Source organism: Mustelus asterias, unplaced genomic scaffold (genome assembly GCF_964213995.1).
Source record: "Mustelus asterias unplaced genomic scaffold, sMusAst1.hap1.1 HAP1_SCAFFOLD_84, whole genome shotgun sequence".
Taxonomy (NCBI): Eukaryota; Metazoa; Chordata; class Chondrichthyes; order Carcharhiniformes; family Triakidae; genus Mustelus; species Mustelus asterias.
In genome coordinates, this window is record NW_027590138.1 from 504642 (window position 1) to 521242 (window position 16601).

A 16601-nucleotide genomic window follows, 5' to 3' on the forward strand; every position below is an offset into this window, starting at 1 on the left:
GTAGCAAAAGCCACTAGCTTTCGGAGCGCTGCTCCTTCATCAGGTGACTATAAAGGAATATCAGTTAAATATCAGTGACTACAAAGGAACAACTTGGTGGGAAGTTAAAAAGCAGGACTCCGAGGGTAGTCATCTCAGGATTGCTACCTGTGCCACGTGCCAGTGAGGGTAAGAGTAGGATGCTCAGGCGGATGAACACATGGCTGAGGAACTGGTGTAGGGGGCAGGGTTTCAGATTTCTAGATCATTGGAAACTCTTCTGGGGCAGGTGGGACCTGTACAAGAGAGATGGGTTACACCTGAACTACAAGGGGACCAATATACTTGCAGGAAGGTTTGCTAGTGTTATTGGGAAGGGTTTAAACTAGATTTGCAGGGGGATGGGAACCAGAGTGCCAGAGCAGATAGTGGAGCGGGGGTGAAAATAAATGATGTTAATAGTTCATGCAAAATCACAAATAGAAGGACTGTGTGTGGAGTTGGAATGTTATGGTGAGGTTGTATAAGACATTGGTGAGGCCGAATTTAGAGTATTTTGTGCAGTTTTGGCCACCTAATTACAGGAGGGATATTAATAAGGTTGAAAGAGTGCAGAGAAGGTTTACAAGGATGTTGCCGGGACTTGAGAAACTGAGTTACAGAGAAAGGTTAGGACTTTATTCCCTGGAGCGTAGAAGAATGAGGGGAGATTTGATAGAGGTGTATAAAATTATGATGGGTATAGATAGAATGAATGCAAGCAGGCTTTTTCCACTGAGGCTAGGGGAGAAAATAACTAGAGGACATGGGTTAAGGGTGAGGGGGGAAAAGTTTAAAGGGAATATTAGCGGGGGGCTTCTTCACACAGAGAGTGATGGGAGTTTGGAATGAGCTGCCAGATGAGGTGATGAATGCGGGCTCACTTTTAACATTTAAGAAAAACTTGGACAGGTACATGGGTGAGAGGGGTGTGGAGGGATATGGTCCAGGTGCAGGTCAGTGGGACTAGACAGAAAAATGGCTCAGAACAGCCAAGAAGGGCCAAATGGCCTGTTCCTGTGCTGTAATGTTCTGTGGTTCTAACTGATCTTAAAGCCAATCTTTTTCATTCTGTGTGGAGGGGGCGTGCTGAATCAGTTTTAATGGGGTTTTATATTTGTTTATACAATGTGGGCATTGCTGGCTCGACCAGCATCAATTGCCCACCCCAAATTATTCTTGAGAAGGTGATTGGGGCTGCCTTCTTGAACTGCAGATTTGAAGTTACTGTCAGATCAGCCGTGATCTAATTAAATGGGTCAAGGGGCTGAATGATCTACTCTCCTATATTTATAAGTTTGCCGCAGTCGAAGATGCTGTGCGGAAGGGATTTCCAGGATTTTTGATCAGCGACAGTGAAAGGACAGCAACATGATTCCAAGTCAGGATTGTTTATGTCTTGGGTGCCATTGTTTTTCGGTAAAGGGTCTGTTCCTCTGCTGTACTGTTCTTCGTTCTTTGATAACGTCAGTTGTCCATGTTGCCAATTATCTGCTGCCCTTGTCTCTCGGTGGTAGAGTTTGTAGGATTGGAAGGTAAAGGTCGCAGTGTTGGAAGGTGCTGTTGAAAGTTAAATTATATTAATTTCTTCAGACGAAAAAGTGGAACTCAGGTGAAGATTTGGTGGGGAGATCTAGATCAGAGAGGCAGTATTTCAGAGTTTATCACTGTGATAGCAGCAATCCCATTGCTATCTGTTGGCAAGACTGATGGAAATATTTAAAATGGAGACCATTGGAGGACGAGGTACAATGGAATTTGTGAACTATCTGAGGATAATGGTGAGGGGAAAGGAAGGGATCAGGAAAGCAGCTGACACTTCATATTGTTCCAGGAGAAGTGGGGTCAGGTTGTGTAGATGTCAGGTTTTACGCAGCACACAGTCAGTCTGGATGGAAAATCTCTGAATCATTCAGTTGGAAACTCAGAGACCTATCATTGCTCGGAGGAAGGTTGTGTTGCAACTGATGAGAAGCAGCTTCACTCAGACACCTACATCCTCATGCACAAAAACTAACACACGCAGCCATCCTCCCACCCACCCACGTGATGTACCAACTGACTCAAGAGCAGCTTCTTCCCTGCTATCCGACTTTTGAATGGACCAACGTATATTAAATTGATCTTATTCTACACCCTTGCTATGACTGTAACACTATATTCTACACCCTCTTTTTTCCTTTTCCCCGATGTACTTTAGAATGTATGTTTTGTCTGTATAGCGCACAAGAAACAATACCTTTCACTGTATCCCAATACATGTGACAATAGTAAATCAAATCAAATCAAAAACTCTCACATGAAACAGAGCCTGTCCCATTGGGTGGACAACACCAGCTAACATGACTAAAACTGAGGATAAAGTATTGGTGTCTGTAAGGGCTGAAACAATACCCTTATCTCTTGTTGATCTGTGGCACCAAGTTCCAGACTCCTTCATGAATCATCCTCTTGGCCTCTAGCCTGTCAACCCCCCATGAGAATCTTATATGTTTCAGAAAGTTCACTGCTCATTCTTCTAAACCTAATGATTAGAGGTGCAACCTTTCCCCAAAAGACAATGAGTTGGATTCTCCGGCCGCGCTCACCCCAAAACTGGAGAATCCTGCCCGAGGTCAATGGGCCTTTGTGGTCCCGCCCCTCTGCCCGCGACGATACCTGTGGTGGGCAGGATGGGAGAATTCTCACCTACACCTTACAATCTTTCCTCAAAAGACAACACCTTCATCTGAGGAATGGACCTGGTGAACCTTCTCTGAACTCATTCCAATGAAAGCATGTCATTCCATCAGTAGGGAGACCAAAACCGTACACAGTATTCCAGCTGCTCTCTCAGCAATGTCCTGTGTAGGTGCAGCAAGTTCCCTTTTTCAAACTCCACCCCCTTGCAGTAAAGTCCAACACTCCATTTGCCGCCTTCTTTACTTGCTGTACCTTCATCCTATTTTTTCACGATTCATGTACAAGGACACCCAGATTCCTCTCTACGGCAGTGTTCTTCAGTTTCTGTATATTTAAACAATTTTTTGCTTCTCTATTCTTCCTGCCAAAGCCGAAAAGCTCCCACTTTCCCGCACTATACTCCATCTGCCACTTTTCTGTCCATTCAGGTAACTTATCTGTGTCCCTTACAGATTTTTTGTAATAACCTCACAGCTTGCTTTTCTACCTATCTTTGTATCATCAATTCTGGCTTCATCCAAGTCATTGATCAAGGTGGCTGTTTTTCTCTCTCTCAGTTGTGGGTGATATTTGTCCCTATTCTCCTGGAAACTGAATGAATCTTGTTCCAAACTGGGTTCAATATCAGATATTTCAGGGAGTCAGGAATCATTCGCCCCTGAACCTACACTGGTAAAATCCCAGGCAGTTCCTCAGTAAGGATTTTTCTGGTTCCTCACCATATATTAGTCAGGATACTGAAACCCAGCTTTTTTACAGTCCACTCCTGGAGGTCCCACTCCCTGAGCCGACAACATTCAGCAGTGTCAGTGCTGAAGTTTCACCGTGGGAGTGATTCCCAGAGTAACTGTCAATCAGATCACCATTGATGTCCAGGTTTGTGTATTTTTAGTTGTCCTGATGTCTAACACACACACATCAATAAAACAGGGAATTCCTGCAAACAAACTGCAGCTTCTTCTCTATCTGGAGATCCAATGTTTGTTGAATAATTGTCCCAGTGGTTAACAGGCTCCTGTGAACTCATCCAACTCATATTTTAATACTGACTTTAACAAATATATTTCAAATAGGTTTATTTTAAATGAGTTAAAACCAGCCTTAAAATGGTAGATATAGTATAATAACCAAAGTACTTTTCAGACTGGAAACTTTAACCTGCTGTTTCACTTTGATTTAGGAGCAGATCCCAGTTTTACATCAATCTCTGATTCATGTATCCAGCATTCACCGTCATTCTAAAAACAGAAGTTGCTGCAAAATCTCAGTAAGTCTGACAGAATCTGTAAATGGTAGTCATGATGTGGAGATGCCGGCGTTGGACTGGGGTAAGCACAGTAAGAAGTCTCACAACACCAGGTTAAAGTCCAACAGGTTTATTTGGTAGCAAATACCTTGGAGATACCACAGATACTTATCTGTTTCAGTATCCTGACTAATATATGGTGAGGAACCAGAAAAATCCTGACTGAGGAACTGTCTGGGGTTTTACCAGTGTAGGTTCAGGGGCGAATGATTCCTGACTCCCTGAAATGTCTGATATTGAACCCAGTTTGGAACAAGATTCATTCAGTTTCCAGGAGAATAGGGACAAATATCACCCACAACTGAGAGAGAGAAAAACAGCCATCTTGATCAATGACTTGGATGAAGCCAGAATTGATGATACAAAGATAGGTAGAAAAGCAATCTGTGTACCAAGTAACAAATACCACAAATACACGTATTTGCTACCAAATAAACCTGTTGGACTTTAACCTGGTGTTGTGAGACTTCTTACAGAATCTGTAAAGACAGGAGCAGTTAATGTTTCCAGTTGAATGTGACTCTTCTTCAGTGTCAAAACATTAGCTCTGTTTCTCTCTCCAGAGATGCTGTCAGACCTGCTGAGTTTTTACAGCACTTCTTGTTTTTATTTACGAGTTCAGGACTCAGACAAGACAATCCACAATACAAATCTTACAACTGGGCCAGGGTTTATTAACATCAGCAGAAACAGACACCAATGAAAATGGTTGGGACCTCGATGTGATTAACAGCAAAATTCAGTCCTTGCAGTCACTCGTGAACATGATGGTGTTTCCGCAGGTGAGGTGACTGAGTGAATCCCTTCCCACACACGGAGCAGGTGAATGGCCTGTCCCCAGTGTGAATTCGCTGGTGCTTTACCAGGTTGGATGATTGACTGAATCCCTTGCCACAATCAGAGCAAGTGAATGGTCTCTCCCCAGTGTGAACTCGCTGGTGCCTCCGCAGGCTGGATGAACAAGTGAATCCCTCTGCACACTGAGGGCAGCTGAATGGTCTCTCCCCGGTGTGAACTTGCTGGTGCCTCTGCAGGCTGGATGAACAAGTGAATCCCTCCCCACACTGAGGGCAGCTGAACGGCCTCTCCCCAGTGTGAACTCGCTGGTGTTTCTGCAGGTTGGATAACTGAGTGAATCCCTTCCCACACTGAGAGCAGCTGAATGGCCTCTCCCCAGTGTGAACTCGTTGGTGTGCCCGCAGGCTGGATGAACAAGTGAATCCCTTCCCACACTGAAAGCAGCTGAATGGTCTCTCCCCAGTGTGAACTCGCTGGTGTGTCCGCAGGCTGGATGACTGAGTGAATCCCTCCCCACACTGAGAACACGTAAATGGTCTCTCCCCCGTGTGAACTCGCTGGTGCCTCCGCAGGTGGGATGAACAAGTGAATCCCTTCCCACACTGAGGACAGCTGAATGGTCTCTCCCCAGTGTGAACTCGCTGGTGTGCCCGCAGGCTGGATGACTGAGTGAATCCCTCCCCACACTGAGAACACGTAAATGGTTTCTCCCCAGTGTGAACTCGCTGGTGTTTCTGCAGGTGGGATGACTGAGTGAATCCCTCCCCACACTGAGAGCAGGTGAACGGTCTCTCCCCAGTGTGAATTCGGTGGTGTGTCCACAGGTCAGATGACCGAGTGAATCCCTTCCCACACTGAGAACACGTGAATGGTCTCTCCCCAGTGTGGCTGCGCCGATGAGCTTCCAGCAGAGATGGGGCTCTGTATCCCTTCCCACAGTCTGCACATTTCCATGGTATCTCCATGGTGCAGGTGTCCTTGCCTCTGTCTTGGGTGGACAATCAGTCGAAGCCTCGTCCACACTCACAACACGAGTACAGTCTCTCCCTGCTGTGAATGGTGTGATATTTATTCAGGCTGTGTAACTGATTTAGTCAGTGCACTGGAAGACTCTCACTCGAGTGTGGCAGTGTGTTGGTGCTTTTCCAGTCACACTGATGTTTGAAACCTTTTCAAATCGACAGACCACACAACCATTTCCCCTTCTTGATTCAAAGTCCGATGATATTCAGCTCCCATGGAATATGACTCTGTCAGATCTAGACATGACGTTTGAGATTTCGGTCTGTGATTCCTCTTTCAATATCCTGTAAAACGAGTTTACAAAAGTCATCAGTGTCAGTACGCGATAGAAATTCAGAACAGACAATTCTAGTTTCCATGGAACATTCTTTCCTATTTCAGTCCCAAAGAGCTGTAAATCTCCATCCCACACACTCTCCCTCCATTCTCACTCTGCTGTATCTAATATTCACCCTCACAATTCTCCTGAAGGTGCTGATTGAGGCTGATTGACAGCTCCATGCTCACTGCTTCCTGTCCTGGACACAGAGACCATAACAAATAGGAGCTGCAGTCTGCCATTTGGCCCATCGAGCCTTTTAAACTATTCAATGAGATAATTTGTTCATCTACCTCAGCATCATTCTCCCCACATTAAACCCATATCCCTTGATATCTTCAATATCTAGAAACCAATCAATATCTCTCTTGAAAATAGTTGATGACTGAGGCTTCACTGTCCTCAGGGGTTGAGAATTCCAAAGCTTTACCACATCCTTCAGTGAAGAAATCGCCCCACATATTACTTTTGCTCCATCTTCTTGTCTGTTCCCCATAACTCTTGACACCCTTGTCAGTCAAAGATCTGTCTAACTGGAATATATTCAATGATCCTCAGCCTCCACTGGTCCCTGTAGAAGAGAAATCCAAAAGACTAACAACCCTCTGGGGGAAGAGATGTCTGGAAATATATCACGTAGCTACAGTTCCATATTACAAGATATTCAGGTCCCAAGGAATATGACTCTGTCTAGACGTGGCGGTTGAGATTTTTGCCTGTGATTCCTCATTGAAAATCCTGTGAAATGAGTTTGCAAAAGTCATCACAGTCAGTATAGGATAGAAATTCAGAGCAGACAATTCTAGTTTCTATGGAACATTCTTTCCTATTTCATTCCCAAGAAGTTGTAAATCTCCATCCATATCAATGGATTCTCACCTGGTGTTGTGAGATTACTTACTGTGCTTATCCCAGTTCAACGCCGGCATCTCCACACTCTGAGCGGAGACAGAGAGAAGTAGGAGAGGCCGGAGGTGAGGAGAGAGATTTTATACATCTACAACTCAACAGGAACTTTGACAGAATTTCCAAACCCTGTGAACACCATCAGCTCCAAGTTCCTCTCCAACTCACACACCATCCTGACTTGTCTGACATCCAGTACTGAAAGAACAGAAATTTATTTCATATAAATACTGGGAAGACTGAACCCATTGTGTTCAGTCCCCACTACAAACTCCACTCCCTCGCCAACAACTTTATCTCTCCTCCTGGCAACTGTCTGAGGCTGAACCAGGCTGTTCACAACCAGGGTGAAATAGTTCATCCCAAGATGAGCTTCCAGCCACATGTCCACATCATCATTAAGACCACCTTCATTCATAGAAGCATTAATAGTAATTAATTAATAATAATGAATCAGAAAATAGTGTAGGAGGCCATTCAGCCCATCGAGCCTGCACCGGGAACAATCCCATCCAGGCCCTATCCACATATTTACCTGTTAATCCCCCTGATACCAAGTGGCAATTATCATGGCCAATCCGTCTAACTGGCACATCTCTCGACTGTGGAAGGAAACCGGAACACCCGGAGGAAACCCACACAGGCACGGGGAGAATGTAGAAACTCTGCACAGACAGTGACCCGAGGCTGGAATTGAACCCGGGTCCCTGGCGCTGTTAGGCAGCTGCACTAACCACTGTGCCACCGGGCCACATGTCAGTGCCATCGCCCGACTCCAGCCTAGTCTCAGCTCATCTGGAACCCTCACCCATTCCATTGTGACGTCACACTCTCACCCATTCCATTGTGACGTCACACTCTCACCCATTCCATTGTGACGTCACACTCTCACCCATTCCATTGTGACGTCACACTCTCACCCATTCCATTGTGACGTCAGGGCTTCCCTCTCCGATCACAATCCCTGCCGGCCTCCCACATGCAGCCTCAATGGCGGCAGTCAGCCCGGGTCTAACACTACAAGCTGCCGCTCCATTTGGTACAAAGGGGGGGACCGGGAAGTTCATTTCCGGGGATTGGGTTTGAACAACATGTTTAAGGAGCCTCTCCACCCACCCGGTGGATTCATCGCTCCCCGCGCACCGTCCTCTACTAGGTATTGATCTCGCTTCCCAGTTAAAACCGTCCGTCTGTCCGTCGCCATTACCCGCACTTCCCGCCCCTCATTCACTCCGATTGGTTGGAGGACCAGCCGCTCCCGCTCGGTCCTCCAGCCCCGCCCCCTCTTCCTATTGATCCGGAGCTGCCGTCAATCAGCCCCCGGGCATTGTGATGTGGAGCATGCGCAGTGTCATTGCTGTCCTTGGCGCTTGTTTGTCGCGGAGAAGCGGAGTCAGCGTTAGGCGGTGGCTGGGAGGATTTGGAAACACTTTGAGGATCCGCAAACCCTTCAGAATCATTGTCAGCTCCCTGGTTTGCAGCTGCGGGGCTTCTCCCTCCCTCCCTCCCGGGAACAGGCCCAGGTTAACGGCCCCATCCTGGCTCAGCCACTGGAGGATGGTTCACATCAGAGGATGGGGGAGGGGGACAATAAATAAGAGGTTACACTTTGGCCTCAAATCAATGAGGACTCTGATCTCTGGGAAGGAAGGAAACCCTGGGAGGTGGGCGGGGAGGATTCACAAACACCCGCTGGAGGCACCAACACCCCCAATAAAAAGCTGCAGCTCCCGGGTTTGCAGCTTTTTCCCGGGAGGGAGTTGGGGAAGTTTTGTGGAGACCATTCCCGGCTGGTTCAGTTAGTGGTTCCTGGAGCTCAGAAACCCTGGGTTAGAATCCTGAACCCCACACTGGGTGGTTGTTTTATTAAATACTTTTTATTTATTAATCATCTGTTGAAGAAAATATTAATGTGTTTTGAAAAATCATTTTATAGCATTTGTGAAAATGCCCATTAAAATAGCAATTCTCCCAATGTATTTCATAGGATCCCTACAGGGCTGGAGGAGGTTATTCGGCCCATCGAGTCTGCACCGACAACAATCACACCTATGCTCTATTCCCACATATGTAACCTGCTAATCCCTCTAACCTACTCATCCCAGGACACTAAGGGGCAATTTAGTGTGGCCAATGCACCTAACTGGCATATCTTTGGACGATAGGAGGAAACTGGAGCATCTGGAGAAAACCCACACAGACATGGGGAGAATGGGCAGACTCCACACGGACAGTGACCCAAGTTGGGAATTGAACCCAGGTCCCTGGAGCTCTGAGGCAGCAGTGCTAGCCACCGTGCCGCCTACATTGCTGATGAGAATTTTAATTTACTGACTTGGGAATTAATTCTCGGGAATAGTCATTCTGAAAATGACCATTAAAATGTGTTTTAATTTACCCCATAATTGCAGACTTCAGTTTGCATTTCAAAATTCAATTGGGAATGTCTGGGAGCAAATGGTAAAATGAGGTTTGAGACACCAGCTGCAATTATTTTCTGTGACTGATGATACCTTTGTGCCTGTGCAGGAGGTAATTCCCCTGGTGCTGTGGCACAAATAAAATGGAGCCTTTCCCAGGAACCGGCCCATGTTAATGGTCACCGTGGTGTTTCATTGGTGAGCAGAGCACATGTGCCTATTGTCGTAACAATAGAGTCAGTGGGGCTGCACATCCCCTGACTTGGAAGGAAAATAGTTGACTCCTTGATTGTACTCTCAATCTGCACATGGTCTGGAGGACTGAATCCAGCTGGAGGGAGAGGGAGCTGGGCTCAGAGTGGAGATGGGGCAATGAGTTTGATTTCAGCTCAGGGACAAGAGAGAGTGTGTGGGATGGGGATTACAGCTCAAGATAAATGTGATAGAGAAATGTTTCGTGGAAACTGAAATTGTCTGTTCTGAAGCAGTTTTTTAAAACTCTTTTTGCAGGGAACTAGAAGAGGAAGATTCACAGACAGGAAACTCAAACTAAACTTCACATCAAAGTCTGACAGAGCCATTCGATTCATCACGACCTAAATATGATTACTTTTGACAGTGGAGGGATAAATCATTCCCTGTATTGTCAGTGGAAGAAAATTTCAAAATTCAATGTGACAGAAAAAGAACTGAGACACACACATACACCCAAGTGAGAGTGCTCCAGTGACCTGACAGTGGATAGAGCTTTAACCAGTTACATAGCCAGAAAAACATCACACCATGGTCTGTATGTGGATGAGGCTTCAACTAATCATCCAACCTGGAGAGACAGAAGGACACCAGCACCATGGACAAACCGTGGAAATGTGAGGATTGTGGTAAAGGATTCAATTATCCACCCGGTTGGAAACCCATTGACACGGTCTCATTGGGGTTGGGAAAATGGAGAAACCATGGAAATGTGATGATTGTGATAAAGGATGCAATTATCCGTACTTGCTGGAAAACCATAGACACAGTCACATTGGAGAGAGGCCATTCATCTGTTCTGTGTGTGGGAAAGGATTCACTATCTCATCCCACCTGCTGTTACACCAGCAAATTCACACTGAGGAGAGGCCGTTCAGCTGCTCCACCTGTGGAAAGGGGTTCTTGTGTTCATCCAACCTCAGTGCACATCAGCGAGTTCACACTGGGGAGAGATCGTTCACCTGCTCCTTGTGTGGGAAGGAGTTTGCTAGGCCATCCAGTCTTTGGACACAACAGCGAATTCACACAGGATATATATAATATATATAAATGATTTGGAGGAAAATGTAACTGGATTGATTAGTAAATTTGCGGACGACACAGAGGTTGATGGATTTGCGGATAGCGATGAGGACTATCAGAGGATACAGCAGGATATAGATCGGTTGGAGACTTGGGTGGAGAGATGGCAGATGGAGTTTAATCCAGACACGTGACGTAATGCATTTTGGAAGGTCTAATACAGATAGGAAATATACAGTAAATGGCAGAACCCTTAACAATATTGATAGGCAAAGGGATTGGAGTGTACAGGTGGACAGATCACTGAAAGTGGCAATGCAGGTGTAGAAGGTCATCAAGAAGACATACGGCATGCTTGCCTTCATCGGCTGGGGCATTGAGTTTAAAAATTGGCAAGTCATGTTGCAGCTTTATAGAACCTTTAGTTAGGCCGCACTTGGAATATTGTGTTCAATTCTGGTTGCCACACTACCAGAAGGATGTGGAGGCTTTCGAGAGGGTCCAGAAAAGATTTACCAGGATGTTGCCTGGTATGGAGGGCATTAGCTATGAGGAGAGGTTGGAGAAACTTGGTTTGTTCTCACTTGAGCGACGGAGGTTGAGGGGACACCTGATAGAAGTCGACAAGATTATGAGAGGCATGGACAAAGTGGATAGTCAGAAGCTTTTTCCCAGGGTGGAAGAGTCAATTACTCGGGGGAATAGGTTTAAGGTGCGAGGGGTAAAGTTTAAAAGAGATGTACGAGGCAGATGTTTTACACAGAGAGTGGTGGGTGCCTGGAATTCATTGCCGGGGGAGGTAGTGGAAGCAGATACGGTATTGACTTTTAAGGGGCGTCTTGACAAGCACATGAATCAGATGGGAATAGAGGGATATGGTCCCTGGAAGGGTAGTGGGTTTTAGTTAAGTCGGGCAGTATGGTCGGTGCAGGCATGGAGTGCCGAAGGGCCTGTTCCTGTGCTGTAATTTTCTTTGTTCTTAGTACACAGGCCAATTTATCTTTCTAGGGGTGAGTGTGTCTGAGAGGTATGCAACTGGAAAACATTTTCCATTCACCTCCTGCATTGCTGCAGTACATATAGATATCGTTCTCACTCTGCCAGCAGGGCTGTGGGATTAATTGGACAGATCTTAAAGACTGCCCGACGGGGCAGGATGTGCCAAATGGTTTCCATCTGTGATGTATCGTTCCATAAAACAGAATATTCAGCATCAGGAGAAAGAAAGTGAAAGAAACCTGTCTCTGTGGGATTTACCCAACCAGTATGAGCACCTTCGGGAGAGCAGAGAGAGGGGAGGAAACCAGTGGGAAAAGTTTTAAAAACTCGAGGTATTCCCACAGGAGAGCACTGGTTTAAATCAATTTTAGAAATAGAGAATGGCAGCGCACAAATTCCGAGGAATGCATTTTTAAAAATTAATTGATCTTAATTGCACAAGATAATTTTCTATTATTGTCTTTGACAATGACGCCGTTAAGTCCCAGGTGGCCCTGCGGGTGTGAAAGTGTCCTATTCATTCCACAGGAGCCTATTGCGCAGGCGCAATGCTATATCTGGAGCGTGCGCAGTGTCACTTTGCCCGGAGACCTGTGAGTGCGGGAGCGGCTTTTTTTAACGGGTGAGTCGGTGGCGCTGCGGGAGAAATGGAGCCGGGAGTCGGGGCAGGGAGGGAGCTATGGCTTCACAAACATCCGCTGTAGGCCGCACGGCCCGAATAAGACCCTGCAGGTCCTGGGTTTACAGCTCCAAGGCTTTTATCTCGGGAACAGGCCCCGGTTATCGGCCGCCATCTTGTTTCAGCGGGGAAGGAGCGCATGCGCTTCTGTCGGTGGCGGGTCACAATGGGCGTGGTTTCAGGGGCTGGTTCAGAACCTCTGTCTTCAGAGGAACAATAGAATCATAGAAACCCTACAGCACAGAACGAGGCCATTCGGCCCATCGAGTCTGCACCGACCACAATCCCACCCAGGCCCTACCCCCATATCCCTACATATTTTACCCGCTAATTCCTCTAATCTATGCATCCCAGGGCACTAAGGGGCAATTTTTTTAGCATAGCAATCAACCTAACCCGCACATCATTGGACTGTGGGAGGAAACTGGAGCACCCAGAGGAAACCCACGCAGAGAGGGGCGGGTCGGGATGGTGACCTCCTCGTGAACCTGCTCCTGGGCCTGGCGAAGCGCGCCATTTACCGGTCCAGGCAGCGGGCGATCGAGGGGGCCGTCCATCCTGACTGTCTGCCCCTCTACTGCGGCTACGTTCACGGCCAGGTGTCCCTGGAGAGGGAACATGCGGTGTCTACAGGCACGGTTGACGCCTTCTGCCCCCGTTGGGCACCGCAGGGGTTGGGGTGCGTTATCGACCCGAATAATCACACTATGATTTGATGTTTTTAAGTTTCCTTTGTACTTTGATTTTTGTTCGGGCTGTTCCCCCTCCTTTTGGGGAGCTGCCCCTTTTACTTTGTCCTGATTTAACTTGAGTTTGTTTATTTGGTTTGACCTTAAAAGAGGCCAACATCTGTGGGTAAAACACTTTCTTTTCTCCCCCTTTCCATTTCTTTTCTCATTCTGGGGGAAATTGGGGACTTGCAGCAACTGAAGGGAAATGAAGTGAATCCAGTCGGTATTTTCCACACATTGTTAGTCCAGTCAGATAGACATATATCTGTCTGGCAGCCTGCATGGAGATTTCCAGCTCTCTCTGTCCAGGACAGGAAGCAGTGAGCATGGATCTATCAATCAGCACCTACAGGAGAATTGGGAGGGTGAATATTAGATACAGCAGAGTGAGAATCGAGGGAGAGTGTGTGGGATGGAGATTTACAGCTCTTGCGTTGTAATATGATGCTGTAGCGATGTTATACATTTCCAGTCATAAAGTCATTACAGCACAGAAGGAATCCATTCGGTAACTCGAGTCCATGCTGACTCTCTGTATAACATTCCAGTCCCATTACCACTCTATATCCCATTCTCCTGCAAGTTTATTTCCTTCAAGTGCCCATCCACTTTCATTTTTAAATAGAATCCATAGATATGGATGGAGATTTACAGCTTTTTGGGACTGGTATATGAAAGAATCTTCCATAGAAACTAGAATTGTCTGTTCTGAATTTCTATCCTGTACTGACACTGATGACTTTTGTAAACTCATTTTACAGGATATTAAAAGAGGAATCACAGACTGAAAACTCAAATGTCACGTCTAGATCTGACAGAGTCATACTCCTTGGGAGCTCAATATCATCGGACTTTGAATCCAGAAGGAGAAATGATTGTCCAGTCTGTCGATTTGAAATGTCAGTGTGACTGGAAAAGCATCAACACACTGTCACACTTGAGTGAGAGTGTTCCAGTGCACTGACTAAAGAGCTTTAACCAGTTACACAGTCTGAATAAATATCACACCATTCACAGCGGGGAGAGACTGTACCTGTGTTGTGTGTGGACGAGGCTTCAACTGATTGGCCACCCAAGAGAGAGGCAAGGACACCTGCACCATGGAGAAACCATGGAAATGTGCAGACTGTGGCAAGAGATACAGATACCCATCTCAGTTGGAAGCTCATCGGCTCATCCACACTGGGGAGCGGCCGTTCATCTGCTCTCAGTGTGGGAAGAGATTCACTCAGTCATCCAGCCTGCAGAGACACCAGCAAGTTCACACTGGGGAGAGGCCATTCACGTGTTCTCAGTGTGGGGAGGGATTCACTCGATCTTCTGACCTGCTGGTCCATGAGCGCATTCACACTGGGGAGAGGCCGTTCACTTGCTCTCAGTGTGGGAAGGGATTCATTCGGTCTTCCGACCTGCGGAAACACCAACGAGTTCACACCGGGGAGAGGCCCTTTACCTGCTCTCGATGTGGGGAGGGATTCACTCAGTCATCCCACCTGCAGAGACACAAGCGAGTTCACACTGGGGAGAGGCCATTCACCTGCTCTGTGTGTGGGAAGGGTTTCTGTGATTCATCCAGCCTGCTGACACACCAGCGAGTTCACACTGGGGAGAGGCCATTCACCTGCTCTCAATGTGGGAAGGGATTCACTGGGTCCTCCCGCCTGCAGATGCACCAGCGAGTTCACACTGGGGAGAGGCCATTCACCTGCTCTCAGTGTGGGAAGGGTTTCTGTGATTCATCCAGCCTGCTGACACACCAGCGAGTTCACATTGGGGAGAAACCGTTCACCTGCTCTCAGTGTGGGAAGGGATTCACTCGGTTATCCAACCTGCGGATACACCAGCGAGTTCACACTGGGGAGAGACCGTTCAGCTGCTCTGTGTGAGAAGATATTCAGTCTTTCATCCCATCTGTTGAGACACCAACAAGTTCACGAGTGATTCCAGTGGTTGGATTCTGCTGTCATTGTTTCTGCTCTCAATTCCATCCAGAACTGCATTTTGTTCATTCTCACAGTTGGTCAATGGGGAGGGTCGGAGGGTTTCTTTCTGCTGGACTGGTCGGTCTCATGGCTTTGCCTCCAGTGGGCTGATGCTCTTTGAGTCTTGTTGCGAATACCTGGTTTCAAATTTCACAAGGATCACAGAGTGACCGGGTGTTAGGAAGTTAAGAGATAGTCACTATTTCTGTTTGAAACCCCCCAATGCCCATCCAATTTCCTTTGTAATTGTTTATTGTCTCCACTTCCTCCACCCTCGTAGGCAGCGAGTTCCAGGTCATTATCATTCACTGCATCAAAATATTCTTCCTCACATCCCCCCACTGCATCTCTGATCCAAAACCTTAAATCTGTGTCCCCCTCGTCCTTGTTCCATCTGCGAATGGGAACAGCTTTTCTTTGTCCACCTTATCTAAACCTGTCAGAATCTTGTCCACCTCTATCAAATCTCCCCTCAACCTCCTTTGCTCCAAGGAGAACAACCCCAGCCTGACATTGACAATAAAGAACAAACTAACAGAATATGTTAATACCTGAAATCAAATGGGAATGTTTAATTTCTGTTTTAAAGATATTGTGAATATATTGTCCTGGAGAACAAAGAAATTGGAATAGCTCACTGTGGGTGAGGTTGAATGGAATATATCAATGTGGAATCCTGGTTCATTCCAGTGAAAGTCTGGAATGTGTCGATGGGATGAATAAGTTGATCACTTTCTCTGGGAGATATTTACATCCTTGTCCATTGTTCGAGGGGGTTCAGGATAACCTGGGACTAAAAGACTAATATATCAGAATAGGTTAATTTAGAGTGAATATATTCAAGAAGAATCACAAAGTACGTGGAGTTACAAAGGTACTGTTTGCATAGAAATACATATAACCATTGTTAGTGAATTTAAACATGTATTTTTGATAACATATATTCTGTATTAAAATCATACACCTTGGCTAATGACACTCTAAGGCATGATGGTATATAGCTATGTAAGAAGAACCACATTCTTTGAAAACAATACAGCTACTGAGTTAAGCAAAAAAAAACTCTTATCAGTGTTGGCTTCAGACAGTACAAGCTTCCCAGACAATTGAATGAATAAGAGCATACCGTTTCCCGATAAAGAATTGCTCGGACACAGTGGAAAAGCACTTTTGAATTTATGGACCTATGTATTCTCATGCTGCCAGAGAGTGACATGTTATTGGCCAAGGTAAATCTAGACGAATAATGATTGGTTGATGTCTGGCTGGGTGAGCAAAGTGGGTGGGGAAATGATTTTTGAAAGTTGTATAATTGTAATATTGGAAGCAATGGAATTTAGAATAGTTTGGCTGCCCCAAATTATTCTCTGACGCCCCTGGACCAGGCCTGGGCAATAAAGCACGTATTCAACAGAATTACTGTCTCTGTGAGGGCTTTGGCTCACAGGGCTTCGGCGAAGGCG

At 46.3% G+C, this 16601-nt stretch overlaps 2 protein-coding genes across 2 annotated transcripts in view; one reads left to right on the top strand and one right to left on the bottom strand.

Moving 5' to 3' along the window:
- Positions 1–5769, bottom strand: part of LOC144483897 (uncharacterized) — a 151135-nt gene extending 145366 nt beyond the window's left edge. The window contains 1 exon segment of the mRNA XM_078202476.1: positions 4777–5769. Coding sequence (XP_078058602.1) covers positions 4777–5769 — 993 coding nt within the window.
- Positions 5770–12337: 6568 nt separating this feature from the next.
- Positions 12338–16601, top strand: part of LOC144483898 (uncharacterized) — a 40454-nt gene continuing 36190 nt past the window's right edge. The window contains exons 1-2 of the mRNA XM_078202477.1: positions 12338–12368; positions 13918–15030. Of these exons, the coding sequence (XP_078058603.1) occupies positions 14257–15030 (774 nt within the window). The 5' untranslated portion in view covers positions 12338–12368; positions 13918–14256. The remainder of the gene's footprint in view (positions 12369–13917; positions 15031–16601) is intronic.